The sequence below is a fragment of the Marmota flaviventris genome, chromosome 4 (genome assembly GCF_047511675.1).
Source record: "Marmota flaviventris isolate mMarFla1 chromosome 4, mMarFla1.hap1, whole genome shotgun sequence".
In the NCBI taxonomy this organism is placed as follows: Eukaryota; Metazoa; Chordata; class Mammalia; order Rodentia; family Sciuridae; genus Marmota; species Marmota flaviventris.
Window position 1 is genome coordinate 84,964,942 of NC_092501.1, and position 23,248 is coordinate 84,988,189.

A 23,248-nucleotide genomic window follows, 5' to 3' on the forward strand; every position below is an offset into this window, starting at 1 on the left:
TAATGCCATCCATTTCCCTGCAAATGCCATGATCTTGTTATTTTTTTAGTGCTGAGTAATATTCCATTGTGTATAAATGCCACTTTTTTTTAATCCATTCATCTATTGAAGGGCACCTAGGTTGGTTCCACAGTCTAGCTATTGTGAATTGTGCTGCTATGAACATTGATATAGCTGTGTCCCTGTAGTATGCTCTTTTTAGGTCTTTTGGGTATAGTCCGAGAAGGAGAATAGCTGGGTCAAATGATGGTTCCATTCCCAGCTTTCCAAGGAATCTCCATACTGCTTTCCAAATTGGCTGCACCAATTTGCAGTCCCACCAACAATGTACAAGTGTACCTCCCCCCCACACACACACACCCCCGCCCGCCTCTCTGCATCCTTGCCAGCACTTGTTATTGTTTGACTTCATAATGGCTGCCATTCTTACTGGAGTGAGATGGTATCTTAGAGTGGTTTAATTTGCATTTCTCTGATTGCTAGATGGTGAGCATTTTTTCGTTTATTTGTTGATTGATTGTATGTCCTCCTCTGAGAAGTGTCTGTTCAGATCCTTGGCCCATTTGTTGATTAGGTTATTGTTTTTTTTTGTTGTTGTTGTTTAACTTTTTGAGTTCTTTGTATACTCTGGAGATTAGAGCTCTATCTGAAGTGTGAGGGGTAAAAATTTGTTCCCAGGATGGTAGACTCCCTATTTACCTCACTTATTATTTCTCTTGCTGAGAAAAAACTTTTTAGTTTGAACATGTCCCATTTGTTGATTCTTGATTTTAACTTTTGTGATATAGGTGTCCTATTAAGGAATTTGGAGCCTGACGAGATGGAGATTAGGGCCAACTTTTTCTTCTATTAGACGCAGAGTCTCTGGTTTGATTCCTAGCTCCTTGATCCATTTTGAGTTAACTTTTGTGCATGGTGAGAGAAAGGGATTCAATTTCATTTTGTTGCATAGGGATTTCCAGTTCTCCCAGCACCATTTGTTGAAGATGCTATCCTTTCTCCATTTAAAATTGTGTAACTGGTGGTTTGCAGTGCTGTGTAGACAATCCTCCATGAATTGAGAATGGGAGAGATGCACCTGAATTCCTTCCTCTTGGAGATAGTTCCTGTTAGGTGTGGCCTCTGGAAGCTCTGCTTACCTGTTCTTTTTGAGGCCAAACTCTAAATGCTGTCCACAAATAAATATTAATTTTCATATAGTTCTATCAAAAGAAAATTTAATATTTTGGCTAGTGTATTTTATAATTAATAATTTGGCTAGTGTATTTTTCTATTCTGTTCCTGACAATAGTGCAACTGTCTTGCTAAAAATTCTGTTCTTTATCCAAAACATTTTGTACTAAGAAATTTAATATTTTTTGCACTAAAATCCACATAACTCTTGAGAGAAAAATGTCAGTGGTTGAAACCAGAGGTGCTAAAGTATTCAGATTCCAGTTAACACCAATAGAACAATTCTGCTTTTACACTTTAATATTTTTCTTCATGTTGTTCTGTCAGATCTCATTAATCCGCATGACTTGTTGCTTGCCAAAAATGAATGGGGGACCTGTAAAGAGGGTATGCTTATTGTCACTCGATAGGGTTGGATTTATAAGACAAGACCTGTAGTAGCTTCTCATTTTCTTTCATGCCACCAGCCTATACCCCAAAATAGAATAACTTAGATGATGGCTCATAACCTCAATTTTGGGGTATGCCTAGGAGTGATTGGTAAAGTTACTGAGATTTGTGATATAAAAGCATATTCAATCTAGTTGGGATCACTCTTATGAAAATATAACTTTTTTATAAGTGTTTTATATATTTTAACTACTTACTACGTAAGTATTAAAAAAAATCTATTATGTAGCAAGAAGCAAATAGAATACTTACCTTCAAATTATGTACCTTCCTGACTAAATCACAACTCTGTTTACCTTCCCCATCAAGACTTTTGTTTCAGATGAACTCCAAGCCATTCCTTAGTGCCCCAGTGTCTATGTATTGTGCTTGCAGTCTTTGAATGATATATATCAGAGCAATCAAATAGAGACAGCTTTTGATCTTTGAATAATAAATACTGCATGGGTACACTTTTAGATTACTTATCTTTTCCAGAATGAATCATCCTTTAGGAACTTGGCTGTGCTCATTCACTGAATTCCTCTGCAGTTTTAGTCCCCGCTTACAGAAGAGCCTCAGTGGTCAGAACCCCATCTAAAGCAAGTCCCAGAGAACACAGGATTCCTTTTTTTCTTTTTTCCCTTGTTTGCTCCACATTCATCAGTTAAAGGCCACTGCTAGGCAACCAAGAGTCTCTACTCTCTAACTCCAGGCTACAAGGCATTTATTTAGCAGTTCCCTTTGCCTAACTCTGTACAGAGAGATCTGCACAGGAAGCTCAGCAGGGGCCTTTCTTAAAGAGTGCATTTTTTTCTTTTCAACTCCCTAAATACCACTTGAAGAGAACACCATAGTGTTTAAAACACTATTTCCTTCTTTAGAGAAGAAAACCATCGTGGAATAGAACTGGATTTGCAGTTAATAGTTCTGCTATTGTAGGAGCTATAGGAGGTATAATGTGATTTGACTCCAAAACACTTTCTGATCCTCTTCTCCTGTTATCAGTCCATCTCTGAAGTAATGTGTATGTGTATACATGTGTGCACACATAGCAATAAAAAACATTATAGATAGTATGACCTTATCAATTTTTAAACACATTCATAGCTTATATAAAGATATACATGATAAGTATGATATTTGGTTATTCCCCCACTGAACCAATGTGCAATGCCCAACTGAAACCAACTTTCTTGTTGCTGAGCATTCTGGGTGAGGTTTAGTCCTCTGTTCAGTTGTCAATGTGAAGGTTTTCTGCTGTTCCTTCATATACCCCACAGTGTTTTTCAGCTTATGTTAAGGATCATATTTCTGAGCAATAAGAGAACTGATTTTTTTTTTTTGCTTAAAACCATGATGGTATGACATTTCCATTCATTTTGCCATTTTGTAAAATATATACTGGAATGTTTTTTAAGTTGTACTGTGATTAGCTTGATGCGGGGTTCAGTTTCCATTCAGATTCCAGTTAACACCAATAGAACAATATCCATTTACAGTTTCCATTACAATCATTTTAGAAAATGTATAGTTTTTTAGAAAGATAAACATGCCCTAAGATTTGTTGAGTAGCAAGGAAATCATATTTTGGCCTTACTAGGAAGCAGACTTGTTTTCTTATTACAAATAGAAGAGTGGAATTATATGGCTCTTCAGGCTAGAAACTATACATGCCTTCCTCTGTAAAGTATTTTATCTTTTTTGTTTTATATTATTGAAAATTACATTATTGAAAGTTCTTGCATATGGCCCTTCCTGAATTTTTAGGTTTAGATAGCCAGAAAAAGAAAAAAAGAAACTATTAAAAACTTGTCATGAAGTAGGTTCTGTCTGCAGTTACCTAATTTAATTCCCTGTCATGTCAGTCCTCATTTTTATGAATAAAGAAACTTGGTCAGGGTTTATACTCTCTCCACTGCTGTCTTGCCCATGGGAATTTTGATTTGAAATTGACCTGATGTGTACCAAATGGGAGAACCAAGTGACTTGATCCTTGAGGCCTCGTAGTACCCTAATGAACTACTCCCTAATGATCCTCAAGTCTTTTGTGTTATTGTTTTAATGTTGCAACCTAACTATTCTCACTGCCCGGGGAAAGACCTGCCTGATGAACTGCTGCGGATCAGGAGTAAATCTTTGTTTCCTATATGCTCCTTTAGACTTTGGTGGCAAAGCTAGCCAATGGGTTTCTAACTCTGTGGTCCTGGGGAAAAATTCTCTCCAGGTTCAGGATTCTGCCTCTGGCTTCATCGGTCCTGGTGCTCTTGCCCTAGCCCTACATAAAGATGTTTTAGAGGGGATGGACAGATTTTAATATTCCAGGAGTCTGTTGGTAAATATTAAACACTTTTATTTTTGTGCTCCTTTCTAGAAAGAATCTTTTAGCTTTATTTTTATGTCTCTAGTTTGTAAGAAGAGATACAAAGTAATAACTAGACAGAGTTTTAAAAAACCAAAGATCAGATAAGTTGAGAAGAAATAGTAGATAAATGAGTCAGTTATCAGAAAATTGAAACTCCCTTCCAAACTGACTCAGAATGAAGGTCTAGAAGCCCTCAGGGCTTTACCTTAAGCTGATTAAAATTATTTAATACTTTACATTTCTTCAGAGCTTTATACTTGCCAAAACGCATTCACTTTTGCCATAATTATCCTACATCATCTCTGTAGCTCATTAAATATTATTTTTGTTCACAGCACAAACTAGAGGATCATGGCTTATACTCCAAAATGTCACCCCCCCCCAATACCCCAAGGAGATTAATATAAGCAGTTTATAAAGACATTTGCTCTCTTCTTTAAAAACCTTGGTTCCAGTACCGTTGAGTATTTCCAGCTGAGATCATGCCATGCTCCAGTAAAGAACCAGGGATCTTTGGAGAAATGGCTGATTCTAGGCCTGGAGCAGGGAAGATACAAAATTAACCTGTAGCATGTTGTAATGCCAGAAAATGAGGATTGCTCAGAAACACATGCTGCATATGTCACAGGCAGTCAGGAGCCCACTGACAGAACTCTCAATGGCAAAAGCTGGGACAATTTGAGCAATCAATTAATGCAGTATAACACTGAGTATAAAATATAAACCCATACTAATGTCAATTATATGAATGAATAATGATGCAGAGTTCAGTTTCAATACGCAAATTTCCCATGAAGTATGGGCTGTGCAGAGTGACTTCCTTCAAAGAACAAGTGTGCAATGGGGAGAAAAGGAGGCACCTTACAGTGGAGAAATCTGATACAGGCTGCCTCTGTCATGTGGTCATGGTCAATATCAACAATAATCAGTCGTATGTATAGTACCTACTCTTGTGCTGTGATGAGAAGAGTACTTTGCCTCTATGGTCTTCTTACACAAAACCCACAGCCCCAGTCTAATCATGAGAAAAACATCAGATGAAACAAATTGAGGACATTCTACTACACACCTAAACAACACTCCTCAGAACTGTCAAGGTCATCAAAACCAGGGAGGTCTAAGAAACTGTCACAGCCCAGAGGAGCCAAAGGACATAACTACATGTAGTATGGCCTCCTAGATGGGATGCTGGAACAGAAAAAGGACATTAAATAAAAACTAAGGAGCTTTGAATACAGTATGTGTTTAGTTAATAATGCTCTGTCAGTATTGGCTCATTAGTTCTGACAAATGTGCCACACCATTATAAGATATTAGTAATAGGGAACGCTGGCTTGGTAAGATTTTTATGCCCCCCATGGATCCATCCTCATGATACTTTATTTGCCATATCATGGCCACTGAGAACCATGGGAGACACCATAGTCAGCAGGGGAGGCAACAGCTACCTGGAGTGTAATATGTGAGAACGAATAAAGTAGAAATGCAAAGGCAAAAGCGAGGCCTGCTGGTCTAAACAGGTCAGCCACTGTGTGGAATTCAGTGCAAAAGCACCTGAGCCAAGGGGATCCAATTCCTAAATCACCCAAGAGACCCCGAGTGGAATTGCCTATCAAATAGCCCTTCTGCCCCAACAGTTCTAGTGATGAGAAACCTGGTTTTTTACAAGGCAAATTTGTTTTGCCTTTAGATAGCTTTAATTGATGAGATGACACATTTTTTCAAATCAACCCAAAATATCCAGTTGATACATCATCTTAGGTAATGAACATTAGTCCTCTTTTTTTTTTTTTTTTTTTAGTAACCCAATTACCAACCTAATAGGCAATAGGCCAAATATGCTTATCGCGTGGCTGTAATGTTGGTGTTATTTGTACAAGACAAATATGACGGCAGTCAGGGAGCAGCAAGTCCTGTCTGTCAGCAAAAGTACAGCTGACATTTAAAGTAAGAAAGCTAAATAAACTGTCATTGTTCTACATCAGCTTGATTAATTTGTCCTGTTGTCAAAGTGTAGGCATAGTTACTTAAACAGAAAAGGCATTTTTTATTGTTTTATAGCACTGAAAATTAATAGTTATTCTAGTTTTAAAATATGCAGTTAACTTTTAACTATCCAATTGGATTAATCCCTAAATATTGGCATTATGTGGCAAAAAACTGGCATGCTCAGTTAGATGCATGCTGCCTTTGGATGATTATTCCTGAGTTTATTGTTTTAAATGTCTCTTTGCTTCTTAATATTTTAATCAAGTGGAATTTTTAAGAGAGAGATAAGTACTAACACCTGACAGGTTCTGCCTGACATCTATGCTCCCTGTGTGGAGGCCCAGAATTAGTGAGTGCCAGAGCATGCCCAAGGACCATGTGCCTTGGCTAATGAGTGCCCTCCCCAGAATGTACTGCACATTTGTAAATGACTTGGAGGAAAAAAACCCTCACACAGTGTTAGAGTCTGTAAACAAGTCTGGATGGCGCCTGGCATTTTGCCAGAGGGAGTGGTTTGTGAGGTGGCGCCAGCGAGCCATTAAGTGAGGAGATTTCTTATTGGTTGACTGCTGTATCTAGTCTATGTTAATTAAGATAAGCTGTGTGGAATGTATAAATACCTCTGTTGTCCTACAATAAACGGCTCCCACTCCTGCTGTATCAATGTACACAAGTTGTTCGTCACCCCCCGGTTATTTTGCTGCAGCCGGACTGCGGCAACACAGCTTTATTAAGTATGAAAAAATGATTTGAAGATACTAACATACCAAACAAATCTATGCTCTTCGAAGTAAATCTTTCTAATGAATCTCAATGGGTTGTTCACAGACTTACATAGACTCTTTCCATTCCCTGTTATAACAAGAAAGGCTTACCTGTCCTTCTTTTTTTTTTTTTGAATTTTAATATCTATTTATTTATTTTTTAGTTTTCGGCGGACACAACATCTTTGTTTGTATGTGGTGCTGAGGATGGAACCCGGGCCACACGCATGCCAGGCGAGCGCGCTACCGCTTGAGCCACATCCCCAGCCCTTACCTGTCCTTCTTGACTGCCTCCTTTACTCTACCTACTTTCCTGCCATAATTTTATCATATATTATTTCATTTATTAGCTTATTATGGTCTCTGCCTCCAGTAAAGTCCTAATTCTATGAGGGAGTTAAACTGGTCACGTTTATGGCTGCACCTGCAGCTTGGTTTTAAGGCTCAATGCGTAGGTCTTTAATAAAGATTGTTAACTGAGCATATGTATCAATATCAAAATCGACTTCAAGAGTCAGATGTTTCTTGTACTATAAAAAAATGTTAGAGTAAGAACTGGTTTTTATTTGCCTGGTTCTGAAATCTTTATATCACAAATATACTTCCAAGTATTTTATATGCCTAAATATTTTTGTGAATCTCTATAATAACGTAAAAGAAAAACTATAGATAGCAAAGGTGTTGTATACATCGGTGTTCACTCCCTCTTGTTCTCTTCCTGTCACTGTGTCATCTCTCAGATATCTGGGTAGGAGTTTGGCCTCTGCCTCCTACCACCACCTGCATAGCTCCTTTCCCCCACTGAACCTTGATCAGAACCCGGCGGGCCTTCCCCTTCACTGGCATCTGTCCTTTTAGGTTAGACTTTGTTAGCAGGACAGAAGATGCCTAAGTGAATGCCATCATTTGGTTTCCCAAGATGGCACATGTTCTATTCTTTTTATTAGCTTTCCTCCTAAATACCATGTACATTTATCATACTATACATGACCAGTGTTCTATAAGAGAGAGTAAAATAGATCATTCTTTCATTGTATAATTGTTATAATGGAAGACCACCAAGTCAACCTGGTATTGTAGAGTTAGGTTGTATTCTGTAAAGATCAGATGCACCCACCCTTCCAGTAGCTACTCAAGTGTATGTACAATATAAAGGAAAAAGCCAAACTTTGAACTAAAGAGATTCCTAGAATATGAGATGCAAAGAACTAAAGCTAAAGTTTTTTAAGATACAGGTATGCAAAAGGGACAGTGTGTGGTGGCTGTAAGTGAAGCCCTTGATGAAAGAGTGGCAATTTTCAATTTTCTAAAAAAAATTAACTCTGAAACACCATGAATAAGCAATTGCTGTGGGAAATTGGTGTTATAACACATCAGGTTAACTATCACTCTAGATACTGTTCAGCACTCTGTAAGTTTTACAATATAGGGCAAGAAAAGCTATGTGACATATTAATCTCTTCACATCAAACAAGAAAGTCAGCCTTTGTAAGGAAACTATAGTCTTTCTTCTGCTCTCTTATACTAAACTTAACCCAGAAGCCTCTACTATCCCTTGATCCCCCTACCCCAGTTTTAACAGACAGAGTTTTTTCTTTTTAATTGAGATGGGGTCTCACTATGTTGCCCAGGCTGGTCTCAAACTCCTGGGCTCAAGCTATCCTGTTATAGGTGGCAGCGACTATAGGTATGCACCTAGGTACCTGACTAGAATTTTGACTTCTCACCTGAAAATCCTCTGTCAGTTCTGTATGGCATTACATTTGTCTTAATCACTTTTCATTTCAGTATAATGTCTTGATTCTGTCCAGGGGTGAGTGAGTATTGATGGTAATACAACCAGAGAGAATGGACTGGTGGGAACCCTGTTAGACAAGAGGAAGGTCTCTGCATTTCCCCTTTATGTTCTTGTTGGTCAGAGTTCAGCACTTCTCATGAAACCTTGAATCAGAAGTTCCTGCCTAAATCATTTCAGATCATCAGTACTCTGTTTTCAATAGCATGCAGGAAGGAAATCCACTCTGCTGGAAAGGCAGTGACATAATGAAATAATGAAAGTGGGTTGAATGTGATACAGGAGCATCTCTGATGTAGCTGCCACTTGTTCTTATATGTCACATATAAGGAGATGGAGGTCTGGGAAGCTGACTGGCCCCTGAGTGCTGCAGGGCTATTAAATACCATGGTCAGGAGTCACCTTGCTGTTTTGCTTTTGGGGCCCTTGAGGTGTCTGACTAACTCACTGTGTACCTATTCGGATCCCTCTTGAAGCTCAGTTCTTGGACACTGTCTTTGTCTTCAACTTCTTTTTATTACTGGTTACGTTTGGTGTGTAATGCTTGTTTTGAGTGTTGTCTTTGAATGGTAGCAAGCTGTTTTTTACTTTACTGTGTACATTTGTTGGGTCTTTTTTGCATTTGTTTAACTATTTGAGATAACGTGTCTGGAGTTTGACTTTATTTCAGGACTGAGAAAATATCTTGTAGTAGACTCATGGTGAAAAATATACCACCAATCCATTTTTGTTGAATGAACGTATACTACCTTCTAAAATATGTAAATAATATTCTTTCAGTGCTTTGATTACTTAAGGGAAATTCCTAAAATGTTCTGTAAAGGTGTTGATTACAGATGGTGTTCTTAATTGGTTTTCTAACCTTAGAAATGTGTGCTGTGGGCAGTGGACTAAAAACAGTTTAGAAAAGCAGATATCATTTCCCTAAAGCTCTTGATCTAAATTCAAGGGCCAAGGCAGTGAGGAGCCATGAATATCTTGGGCAGGACTGATGTTGGGGATATACTGATGGATTCACATTTGGAAAGTTTAACAATAAAAGGTTTAAAAATCATAATCACAGAGATTTAGAGCACCTTTTAGTTGAAGAAGTAAAACTGACATTTGCTAACTGACTTGGAAATTTTCTCATAGATCATAGGGACTGGCAAAGTCTTTTGGTTTAACTGGATCATTTCCTAAAAGATCATTTATAAGTTGTCCTCTGCTGTTTATTCGAGTCTTTCAACTAGCTCTAAAAGAAACGATTTCCTTTTGACTGTTATATAACATTATTAATAATGAAATTTGATTATGCAATTAGCATACCTAAGCCCAATTATCTTTTTTATTTAGTAGTTCATCTTTACATTAAAGTTTTTCTTATAGAATAATCCCTCCTTAATCTCACAGTTTGCACATCTCAAATATTTGAGTAGCATTATCAAGTTATTTTTCTGACCCATCACCTAAGTTGGAGCATGTCAGGTAAGGTAACATGTTTAGTTCCTTACTGTTTCCCTAGTACCAAATGTACATTTCGTTTGCTTAAGTTGTAGGGTTAAAGAAGGCCTACCTCAGCTTATATTTCCTCTTCAAACAGTTTAAACAAAATCAAGCTTTCCAAATTCTTAAAACCTTAAGTCACACACTCAAAATAATAGAAATCTCAACACTAGATTTATTTTTGTCTTCTTTACGTGTACATGCATTTCACAATAGGATACGGATTTATTAAAATGTCACAGCAGTCTTACACACCAGTTTCCCAAAAATAAGTGATACTTTATGTTGGATATTAACCAGTAAATCTCATTTCTACTACTTTTATATTTTAGACTTGAATGAACAGGGGAGAGTTATAGTAGTCACAGTAACTATAATAATGAGGGCAATAACAATAACTACATCTGAAAGCATTTTGGGGGGTATTCCTGATGTGTAGAGTGTTATTATCTAAACTGTCTAAGGGGTATTTGCTAACTTATATACCTAAGGTCACCCAGTAGCGAGGGCCTAGAATCAGGATCCAGATTCAGGCACAGTGACTCAGTCTTCTGTGGGCGAGTAATTCCTTAAACTTCTTTTTCAGGTTTTGCAATGAAGCTTTTGCTTTGGAAATAGGCATATGCATATTCCACTGTATTTTTTCCCCTTGCTCTTTTATAATTTTTTTCAACTGAGTTAACTTATCAGAAATACACTGATGCTCCAAGAAGATCTTGGTGAGTTCTCAGTAAGATATTAGGGGGACAAAGATGCAAGATGGCATATGCCAACTAGAATTGATAAGGTACTCACTGCCTTACATACAGTACAGATTTTATAGCAAAATTAAGTTATTTTATTTTGTCGAATGTGAATGTATGCATGCAGAATAAGATTTGTACTTTACAACACTCATTTGGCAGGAGCCTTCTTTTCTTGCACAGCAGAAAAGGGATAAATGACAAAAGCATAATATGGAATGAGAGGTAGAATCTGATAGCTTTAGGATTTCAACATAAGTTCAATAATGAAGGTAAATGGCAACCCAGAATAATAGCCAAGTAAACAGAATCCCTAATCTTTGGCTTATTTAGATATTTACTCAACATAGCTTCTAAAATAGCTGAGAACTTTTTGGAGGAAAGAAATGGAAGTGAGCACCTGCATTCTCGGGTAAAGGCTTCCTTTTCATAAATGCACTGATTCTTCAAGAGGGTGTGTGCATGTTTAATGTGTGGGTGTGTTTGTCTAAGGAAGACATTGAGCTCCAAAAGGCAAAATGTTTCATAATCCAAAAATGTAATTGTGAATGGAATTATTAAACCTAATGATTAAATTAAAATAAGCTCACATGTGAACCAAGCACTTATGTGAGCCCAACTTCTCTCTAGCAGGGCTCCACTTCAATCTAACCAATAACTCCAGCCTCTCTCTTATTTGAACAGCAGCAGCTACTATTCCAGCCTAGAGAGAAGTGGAGTTCTTCAGTTCAAAGGAAGAGAGGAATTTCACTTTTTGGCTGATGGTCTAATTTCCCCAGAAACTGATTGTAGATAGTGGGAATTAACCTTTAGCAAAAGATGTGGGCAACCACAGCCTTGTAGAAGAGGAATACTTCAAAGTTGAGAAGGCGAGTCACACAGTTGCCCCAGGCTTGGGAGAAAGATCTGGAATGAGAATTCTGATCTCATAAAATTCACTTAAGATTTTTCAAACAGCCAAGCCAGCCTTTGTAGCTATAATTCTCAATCAGTCTGAGCTGAGTTTGGCACATATAATATTTTCCATTAAAAAAATAGCTATTAACTATTACAGTATATTTTTAGAATTGGTCGTGGTTGTGGGAATGCTCAGATCTCCTTTTCACAAATTCCCATGTCTGTATAAATAATCTACTTTTCTGTATATCCACAGTATTGTCATGTTTGGTGGAGTGGGAGAGTAGAGCCCTGGTGAATCCAAAGTTATGGTACTTCTAAATGTCTTCTTTTATTAATTAATTAATTTGCTTGCTTATTTACTTATTTATTTATTCATTTTGATTGAGGTAGACAGAACATAAAATTTATCATTTACCATCTTCCAGTATACAATTCAGAAGCATCCACAGTGTTGTGCAACCATTACCATTAACCATCTCTAGAACTTTCTCATTACCCTAGTGATCTCTGCTTGATAAATTTTCTAACAGAAAAATTGATTGGTTTTAGTTACATCTTTAATTTGTTTACTTTATTGGATAGACAGTTATCTTATGAAAAAAGCTCAAAAAATAAATAAGTAATGATTCATGAGCTTATAGTTTTAATTTTTTTTTTAGTTGTCAATGGACTTTTGTTTTACTTTGTCATATGTGGTGCTGAGAATCGAACCCAGTGCCTCACATATGCTAGGAAAACACTCTACCACTAAGCTACAACCCCAGCCCATGAGCTTATAGTTTTAAGATTTGTGATAGTAACAGATAATCATAGGACAATCAACTTGTACAAAAATGATGAGTAACCTCATCCTTCAACTCTTGAACTAGGAAGTAGATTTTCATAGACTTTCAGGTCTGATTGTTATTATTGCCAGTTACTAAGCAGTTTTTTTGCATTAAATACACTCTTAATTAATCCTCATAGTAATTTAGCTATGTAGATAACTTGATGCCAATTTCATGAACTTCAAACATTATATTAGACTCTGGTATTTTACTTTTCATCACTTACAGGAGAAATGAGGCTTAGGGAAGTTAAGTGACTGGACTGAGGTCCCTTCACCCCAGTTGGTTTACCCAGGGTGATAACTTACCAAACACTTGCTTCAACCATCAGGATATATTGCCTTTAGAGATATCTAAAATTGTGTTTAAAAAAGGATTGTTTTCCTCCTTTGGATTCTTTCAAAGGAAAACTTTTGTTTGGTCAAAAGAGAATTAAACTGTCATTTTAAATTATAAAAGGCCACAGTATACCAGATAATGTTCCATTCAGTTCTAAATTCAAGACAGCATAGTGCCCCTCTGGCTGTTTTAGAATCGTAGGGTAGTTCCTCTGTTTATTTTCATAGCTGGGCTGGTGAGTCTCCTAGGACTAGGAGTCCCCCAGGACATTTTCTTCATGTAGCCTGAGGCTCTTTTTGATTCACTGAACTGTCTCTAAAATACCTACAGGCCTCAAATATATTAAACCTGTCTGAGCAGCATACAATTAATTAATCTAAACCAAGTACAGTGATTAGCTATTAGCTTTGCTTTTAAAGAACCAGTGAGCCAGTTTTCCTGGCCACCTTGGCCTGTAAATGCTGGCCACTTCTGATCTGTGTTGGAACTTTATTCACCTGACCTACAATATAGAGCACCCAAACCTCACCTCTTGGGAACTTGGATCTGTGAAACCCAGGATTGAATGGAAATTTTCTTCCCTGATTCCACAAGGACAGAAGCAGTTTCAGGAGGACCCACCAAGGATGGATCAAGATATCCCACCCTACATTTTCCTAACCAAACTCCACATCCCTGTCCAGGCTGTGTGACACTGAGACTCTCTCTTCTCGCCTTAGCCAGGAACACCTCCTGTTTGGGAGAGAAGAGATTGGGCATTAAATTTGTCTTTTCTCTCACCTGGACTTTAGTTATCAAAGAAGAGACAGCATCATTTAAATGAAAAATATCCTCTCCTTAGAACAAACTTGGCAAAGTTGGTCCTTAATCAAAAATGTTCATGTCTGCCAGACATCATTAAATCTCAATTGGGACTCTTCTTGAAAGAAGTAAAGAACCAACTCTGGCTTACTAAAACAGAAGACGCATTTTTTTGGAACAATATGGAGGAGGCCACAGAATCAAAGGGAGAAATCAGAACAGGGATCAGAAAGGAACCGGTGTTTTCTTTAAAGTCCTGGTGCCAGAATGGGTCTGGCACCAATAATCTGCTCAGGCTCCTGTTCCAGGAAGAATACATCTGACTGTCCTGGTCAGCAACCTGAAGGCAGAGGGGTACTTTGATGAAGACTCCCATCAGGCTGTATTCATCAGCCCACAGCAAAGTGTTGATGTTTGCCATCTGATATGCCTTTGTTGGGGGCCTGACCTTTGCATGGTAGGATGGTGCCACCAGTTATAGCACTCCACGGTGTCAAACAAAAATGTCTTCTGGTGTTGCCAAATGCCGTCTGGGGAACAAAATCACCCTCACCTGAGCATATAGTAAAATTGTTCCTCTAACAAGACAGCAAATGGGTGTCAAAATAGAAAAATGAGCAGCATCCAGTAAGGCTTTCCTCTATGCTCCATCCAACCTGGGCCCTATTCTGGGTTGTAACCCAGCCTCCAGTCTGGGGTGACTGGTTCTACATGATTCCTCACAGACTCTCTGCCTCCTCATAGAACTGTGACATCTCCTGACTGTCCATGCCCAGTTATTCATCACTCCCTCTCCTGTACCATCTCTGTACCTGGTACATACCTCTGTTTTCCATGAACATTTGTATTTTGGCAATTTTCTCCCCAGCTAATGAACTTTCTAAGAACAGAAATTGGGCCTTACTTATATCTGCTGTTTTACATAGTATTTGGCACATAGATACTGGGTAAATTTTATTTTTAATAACTCCATGAACAGATTTTCAGTCCAAATGGAATAAAGAATGGTTACACTTCTGCCAGCTGCAGGGTTGCTAGAGCCTGGCATTCAGGCAGAGGCTGTCATTTCAGAACTCCAACAGGGGATCCACACCTAGGCAATTCCTATCTACCTTTCTACTAAGGGGCACACCATGAAAACCCCATTTTAGCAGAACCCCACAGACTCCAGTGCCTGGCCTAACCATCAGTCTTTTCCTTGGAGAGGGAACTCCACCAGGGCGCCTTCTGACACCTGATTTTCAAGCTCAGAACAGGCTGAACTGATATATGAAAGAAGTTTCTGAGAAGTGTTTTCCTCATAGAAGAGCCAATAACTGATAAATACAAAGCCCTGTTGCTGGTAACCAAAATATATCTTGTTTTTAAATCTTTTTAATAAAAATATTGCTCTGGCCTCCCAAGAGTGCTCCATCTAGGAGACTTCTTAAGCAAATTAGCAAGTCCAGAGCCACAGCTCCCACACAACTCCACAGTTCTGCCAGGGCTTCCTGGGCCGCCTCCAATCCTCCACAGATTTTCAGGTTATTTTTATGCAAATCCACTTGACCACTTAGGTGCTTTTCCAGCTAGTTGAGCTATGCCCTTGAGTCTTAGCCATCATAACTTTGAACAGTGTCCCACATAAATTCTAATTTTGCTTGATGTGATTGTTCTCAATTTCACTTGAGAAATATTTTTTAAGTTTAGTTAAATAGAAAATCACATCTTTCTTGTGCAGTATGTTTCAAGTTCTAGTTGTCAGAAGAATATCCACCTCTGCTTTTCAGGTTTAATAGGTTTCCTCCAGTCCTTCTGAGCTGCAATTCTCACACTTTAGAATGTTCTAGAAACCCTGAGAGGGCTTGTTAAAACACATATTGCAGGGCTACTCCCAGTTCTGATTTAGTTCATCTTGGCTGGGATCAATGATTTGCATTTCTAACTAGTCCTCAGGTACCACCAATAAGATTGGTCTCTACTTTTAGACCCATTAGATCATAATTCCTGTAAGAGTCTCAGTAATTCTTGTATATTTTATAACATCTTTGTGAGATTGGAGATGTGGCTCAATGGTAGAGCATTTGCCTAGCATGTGCAAGGCCCTGGGTTTAATTCAGAGTACCACAAAAATAAATAAATGAATAACATCTTCTTCATAAATAATGTGTGATTTTTTTTTTCCTGCCAGCTTAAAAATCACATTAGGCACTCAGGTACTGATAGAGAGAAATGAATGAATGGATGAGCCCTTAATAAAGGTTCTGTTTGTAGTACTTAATTGATCCTTCTTCATCTTTTACTAAACTTTTATCAAACTCAATCATATTTATTTTGTTGGGCATCCTTAGTTGGTATTAAGCAATATATGAAATAGACTCAGAGAGGAGATGCAATTCTTTTACTTATTTTTCAAGGCTTAAAATAATTCTAATATTTTTTTAATTATCCCAGCAATCTCCTATATTTTAAAAATTAAACAATACACTAACTATTTCAGCCCAGGCACTTAGTTAAGGGAGCCAGAACAAGATTGTGTCTTTGCAGGGTTGGTTTAGAGGCATATTCAAACTGCCAACCAGTTGCTCTCAATCATGTTTGTAAGAAGTAAAATTTAGTCATACATCCAAAAGGCCATTTAAGGAGTTAAAGAGTTCAGGCCATGGTCATGCTGATTTTTAAATGGAGGTCTGGTTAGATTATTTGGTGTATTACAAAATAATAGGGCGTTCACTTGCAGCTTTGTACATGTATTGAATTCATACTGGAGCTGGCAGAAATTTTTCTAGGTGAAGCATGGAAATATGCATAGATAGGAGCCCCTTAAACATGTAAGGGCTTCTGTTGCAAGGAGTTGCCACAGTTACTTGGAGGCCACCCAGAAAACATCCTTACGTGCAAAACTCTTAGGCACCACTTCTGCCAGTATCACGCCAAGACCAGAACTCCAGCCACAATCAAGGTTAAGAGCATTGTGCTCTGATATGTCATGAAGTGAGTGCCTGTCCATGAGTGTCCCAGTGATACACGGCTGAGCAAAGCCAATACCCCTGCTGCCCTTCCAACAGAATCCAATTTGTTTCTATTCAAAATGTGTGCTATAAAACAGAATTGTTCAAGAACCAATGAGCATTTTGGTTGTCTTTAAGGGGACCCTGAATAAGTTGGCTACATAGGGTCGTGGGTATCATGCAGAAACAAGAGGATTTTTTTTTCAGTATTTTTCCACACAAGAATGCTGATATTTAAATATGGATCATATTTATGTATGTATGTTATCTTATAGAATTTGAATGCATGAGGAATATATCATAGTTCCTAAAGAGCATGGGATCTGGGATCAAATTGATAGGGTTAAAAAACAAAAAAACAAACCTAAGAGTTGTATGACTGCTTTGTCATCTTGTTTGTGAGGTGGGTCCCTCACAGGTGCACTTTGAGGAGCAAGTGAGTTAGCACTGTTATATAGTGCCTGGCACTCAGTAAACACGCTGTAAGTAGCTCTAGTCATTTGTTGGTGGTACAGATGGTGATCTCTGACAAACCCTTTCTAGACCAGCTGTCTAGGTTAGTCCCCTCAGGTGGCATCTCTCTCCACTCTATTTTGAGCTCCTGTCAACAGCCACTTGGGGGAGTAGCACGCAGTGCAACTTGGGAACCTTAACTGCTTCAAGAGTTAGTCTTGAAACCCATTTGACATCATAATTTACTTTAGTCAGGCCTACAATAGTCACCCTGTATTTGAAGCTTATGAAACACACCACTATGAGCGGTAAGAATGTAGTTCTTTAACTACTAATTATTTATTATCTATCCCTGTGAGTAGGATGACTAGATGTAACTTAACTCACTATTTTCCTTTTCACAAACTAATATGGGCAACATGTGTCCTGTTGCAGTTTTGCTTTTCTTCTGTTGCTGTTGACACATTTCTCTTTCCATTTGTGAAGTTGTTTTTGTGAATCCTTTTGAAAAAAAACACATCCATTTCCCCTGAAATTTGGGTTGTTTCTTCCATGAAATAAATACATTTGCCACCTCCACCCACTTACAGAGTTATAGCTCCAATCTATTCTCAAGAAGGTCCTAAGAAAGTACAAATCTAATTATCACCATTTTAAAACTAAACCTTGTAGACAAAGGGGATATCGTTTTCAGCTTTAAAAAAAAACAAAAAACATAGTGTTCTTAGAATTTTTTTTGACTATACTCATACCAGCCAACTTCAATTTTTCTTATTGTGGAACTACCTGAAACATTGAATTTTTCTTTTAAATCTCTGTGTTGGTGTTTGTTCATGTTGACACTTGTAAAACATGTAAATCTAATCAGAGTGAGGCTACTGTAACAATGTACCCAGAGAATTTTTGTACTTAACTGTTATTCTTGTTCCCCTCAGGTCCTGATCTCCTTTTTGCAACTTTCATCATTAGCAATCACACTGATAAAATTACCAAGCCATTTAAGCTCTCACCATATTTTATGAGAAAAGACTACAAGTGTGTTTTTCTCAGGTTACCATAGTCTCTCTTCTCTAAAATGCAGAAATGGTTCAGATGGGAAATTGGAGTAGGAAGCGTGCTAGTTATATCTGTCTGCCGAGGAGAAAGCAAGGTCATATTTATGTTGGCAGTTGGTTGATTTGAAGTGAACCACTTCAAAGGAATAGGAGGGTCATACTTACTTGAATAGGTTGGCGCCGAATAAATGGTTTTACCTTCTGACAGTTCTAGTCATTTAATTATAAACGACCAGTCTTGTAATTATAGAAATGTTTCAAATATTAAAAGGAAGAAAACGGTATAATGGGTTAGCACATTTGACTGAAATCCCTGTCTAAATATTTTCTCCACAAATATGCTCTGCATCAAGAAACCTGGCACATAGGAAATGCGCAAAGACTGATTTATAATCAGATTGAGTCTACTTACGTAACCTTCATCTAGAAAGTACAGTGTAAATGTGCAACCTGAGTGATCATCAGAGAACCATCATTCCCCTCATTAGTCACTTATCTGGATAAATGGAGAGACCTGCTTTCATCCATAAGAATTATTTTACTGTGTAAAAGAAAATTGCATTTTGAACATTAGTAATACAAATTAAGCCATGGCAATGATATTCTCTTCCAGTAACTTCTGCTTAACTCCTAAGATGGAGCCATTAAAATTTGAACTTAAATGAGGATGAAAATATTTTGATCTGCAGTTGAAAATATTATAATATTCTTGCTATTGTCAGCTACACTAGGCCTAGTTAGTGGCTTTCGAGTATGGATTTAGAGCTACCATTTTTATGTTGGCCTGTTTCCAGTCTTGTACACACCACCTGGTGGGAATGACCACATCCATGTCTTAGACTCGGACTCTCCTCAGACCATTACATTTTCACTGCCATCTGCAGATTGGACATCTCCACATGGAGCATCCCCTTGCTTATTAAATTTGGCAAGCAGTTGTTCTTTGTTGTCCTGCTTTTCCTGTGCCCCAGCTCAATTTACCCTTCTTGTCCCATTGGTGAGTGGTTCAGAGCTCAGATTGTTCTTGGCTAACCACACCACAAAGCCAGTAACTTTGTGTCCAACAGACATTTTGTATTTTATATTGTACCCTCCCTAAAAGACCCAAATTTCAATCTAAATCCTCCTCAACTTTTAAGTTTCTGCTCAGATCTCATCTTCACAAACCTGAATCTCCCCATTGGAACAGTCTATTCTCCCAATGACTATGTTGTTAACATCCAAAACTCACTTCTTACCAAAATTTTATGTTGAAAATTTTCAAACATTTGACAGAGTTGAATGAATAATATGCTAACACTCAAATGCTTGCCATTTGGGTTCTATAAAATAAAAATTCAATATAATAACATTTTGAAATATTTATATCTGTTCTTCCTTCTATCTGCCCATCAATCTGTCATATACTTTAATGCATTTCAGAGTAAGTAGCAGATGTCAATACATTTTACCACTAGACACTTTGGCACATAATGCATTCATTAGCACTTGATTTTTGTTTACTTTTTTTTAGGTAAAAATTTTTAGACAAGATGCGCAAATCTTAAACATTCCAGTCAATTAATTTTGACCCATGTACGTACCTATATAATTCAAATCACTATCCAGATATAGAACATTACTATTACATCTCAAAGATATTCTATGACACTTCTTCTAGACACTTCATAATTTTATCCTTTACACTGATGTGTGTAACCATTACATTTTAGTTCCTAGCTGAAGTATAAGAGGGGGTCAAGGTTAACTTCCCCACATGGGTACCCCCTTTCGCAGTTTGCCTTTACACCCAGCAAATATTCAATTCCCATTTATTAAATTGCTTCAGAGATTACATAGGAAAATAGAATATTCTGGCAATATTTTAAAGTCTTGGTATTGGAAATAGTTTTATAGGACTGATCCCGCAAACTAAATGTCAGTACAGAGCCTCTTCAGTCCTTGGTTTAAAGAAACCAAGAATATAGATTGAAGCAACAAGATTGGTTTCATGAATCTTTGCCTTTGGCTTCCTTGGAGTGAAGAACATAGATAAATTGAGGTTTGTATTTAATTTGCCAGACAGTGCTTTGTTGCTTTTTGTTCCTTCTTAGTTTATAACAACGGTGTATATCAGATGAGGAAATTTGAGTATCAGGGCTTTTCAGTGACTTGTATATTACACAATTAGTAATTTCCAAAGGTATGAGTTCTCTAAGACAGGGACCTGGAGGAAAGCCAGTCACTTGATTCTGATGTAAGATTTACACTTGATTGGTTTTGAAGTGTGTAGAACTCAGTAATAAAACTCAGTAAGTAATTAAACTTACTATATTCTGAATCATACCAGTTAAACATAACTAGAAAACTCAGTCTTCTCACATCATTCCAACTGGCTAACGACAGCTTCAGTAACAAAAAGTCTTGGGAAATATATTTGGGCCTAAATCTGTAAGCTAAGTACTGGTTAAAGAATAAAAATGCTTTAAAATTAAAAAAAAAAAAAATAGCTTCAGGGCCCTCATAGTACCCAGGGCTTTATGAAATAGCCTCATAGTCACGTTACAGAGCCAAATCTTCTCCTGAAAAGCCAGAGCGTTTGATTTGAATCCATGTCCTTGTCCCTCCTGGTGTCCCCCAATAATGTGGTGCTTATCTCCTCTGGTTGCAGGTATGCTTCAGAAGTGTCCTTCTATTGATGACTTTGTGAACGCCCTTGTTTCTGACTTGGATCTGGATTTTGAAACTTTCCTCATGGATTCTAAATAATGGAAATACCTTGGATCTTTTAAATCAAAGTCATGTAGATATTAACCATTTCTTACAAATGTTATTGCTGTGAGAACTCATTTCTGATTTCAGTATTCACTTATGTAATAACTCCTGACAAACCTTAAACTGATGGAACTTGAAATAAATAACTTGTTTGAATTATACTTGCTTTTCACCTGTTATGGCAAATTTGGGACATATGGTAATCTACTCAGGCAAACTAGTAAAATCTACACTCTATATGAAGGTGTTACATGTTAAAGTTCGGGCATTTCTGTATTATGATCACTCTTCCCCTAAATTTTTCTCCTTCTTTTTGATCTTTAATACTTAGAGACTTAGTTGAAAGCAAAATTATTTTAGTTTTGGACACAGGTTGAAGCAGTCTTCAGATGGATCACACACATAGTTTTTTAAATAATTACCGTTTCTTAAGACCACTATACTAGACTGAAACACACTCTGAGTAACAGTAACCAGGAACAAGTACAGTTTCCAAATTACTTGTAATTACTTGCATTGACCTTTCTAATTGTTCAGAGACTACACAGATGGACTCAGGAGTGAGAGATGTTGAACTTATACTTTTCTGGCTTGCCAAGGTCAAGCAACAGGTACATAGGGAACAGGATTCAAACTGTGTCTTTCTTTATCCAGAATTTAGCTGCTTTCTGCTGTTGCATACTGTGTTATTGCATTCTTGTTAATATCAGGAAAGAAACCATTTAATGGGTTTTTCCCACCATTAAAGTCAAGAAGTTAATTATAGCTTTTCAGTTTGAAATGCTGTCTGCCAACAGCCTCTTCCTGCTTCTCACTAAATGACCAACGATGAAGCAGGAAGAGTCAAAATCTCCCAAAGTAGGACACACATTCAAGCTATTCACAGACTGTGAAGGAGTGTCTACAAGCTCATAAACAGATGGGACCAGATGAAGAGATGTCATCAGTGAGCCTCATGCCCAGTCCCCCTGGATGCCAGGGGCCCTGACCCTTCCTCCTTTCTCACCTCCTATCCACATGTGCAAATCCAAATTTACAACAACTGAAAAGCAGAGTGACTGGCATACCACCAGGACAGGGCTTCTGTGGCAGCCACAATGCTGCAGTTTATCCCTCTTCCTGCTCCTCCTGTTCTGAGTTTCTCTAAACAGCAACACTTGGAAACTGCAGCTCACAGGAAACATACAAGCAGAGAGCAAGGCAATCCTGGCCATGGCATCTGCTCAGCGCCCAAAGCAAAATCGGGAAAGGGGTTGGGGTGGTGTTGGCAATAGGAAGTGCCCCAGTGCCAGTGCCCGAGGAAGTTGATCCTGTGTCCCACCCTATTTATTCTCAGTATTGAGCTAGGGAGGGAAAGATCTTATCCTTGCAGACTTGCACTAGCAGATGCCAGCTCCGTTCTGGGAAATGGACTTAGAGAACTCCACCTGCCAGTCAGTTACAGACAAATCTGAAAAGGTGCTTTCACCACTCCAGGTGTCCCGACAGTGACAAACCCCTGCGTCTTTATAAATGTTTTTTTCAGTTGAGTGGAAACAGAAAAGGAAATCTATGTGGAGCCTACAGGAAACATTCTTCGGTCACCTGGAAGGTGTGGAAGTTGTAATTTTGAAAATTATTTTTAAAAGGAGGTAAAGCACACTGTAGAAAATCTTTCTGGTATCTTGAGATTACAGAAAACATGATATTTATGAAGCTGAAATCCATAGAGAAGAAACAAAGGGGGAAAGACAATAAGATAAGCTGAGGAGGGAGATAAGTAAAATAAGAAAAAAAAAATTTCAGAGAAACTAAAACCACAGCACAATGATTTAGAACATAGAGAAGCAGAAAAGAGCAAAATTGTCAAGATGAGCTTGAGAAACTGTGAGAATGCAGGTTAAAGGGATGTGATGGCAGCAGATGGTGAGGATGCAGGGTGGAAAGGCACCTCTTCTGAATCACAGAACTACAGAGAATGAAGCCAGGAAAATGAGAACCAAAGGAATCACCAGAAATAAATTCTTCTGTACTCCTCCTGTTTTCCCAAACCAGCGAACAGCGGTTCATAAGTGATCCCATGAATAAATGCTATGCAATGAATTAAAGTTTTTTTGAGCAGGAAAGAACAAAAAGTGCAGAATTTAAAAGGGGAATCCTTGATGGTTGTACAAATATCCTTGTACAACAAATATCACTGTAAATATCCTTAATGCCCCTAACCCATGTATTTAAGAATGGGCCCCAAACGGTAAATTTTATGAATATTATGCACAATATTTTAAAAAGAAAAATTCTGAATTCCAGACCAGAAAAGTAAAAGAATCCAACACGTAGAAACATTCTGCTTTTTTGAGAGGTAACATATAAATAAAATTATGACCCCTCATATCCCAAATTGGGCTTT

At 37.8% G+C, this 23,248-nt stretch overlaps 1 protein-coding gene across 2 annotated transcripts in view; it reads left to right on the forward strand.

The window, feature by feature from the left end:
• The window catches only part of Mipep (mitochondrial intermediate peptidase), a 159,270-nt gene extending 138,247 nt beyond the window's left edge, over nucleotides 1-21,023 (forward strand). For both annotated transcript variants that reach the window (XM_027941601.2, XM_071611325.1), the window contains exon 19: nucleotides 20,759-21,023. In XM_027941601.2, the coding sequence (XP_027797402.2) occupies nucleotides 20,759-20,856 (98 nt within the window). In that variant the 3' untranslated portion in view covers nucleotides 20,857-21,023. The remainder of the gene's footprint in view (nucleotides 1-20,758) is intronic.
• The last annotated feature ends 2,225 nt before the right edge of the window (nucleotides 21,024-23,248 follow it).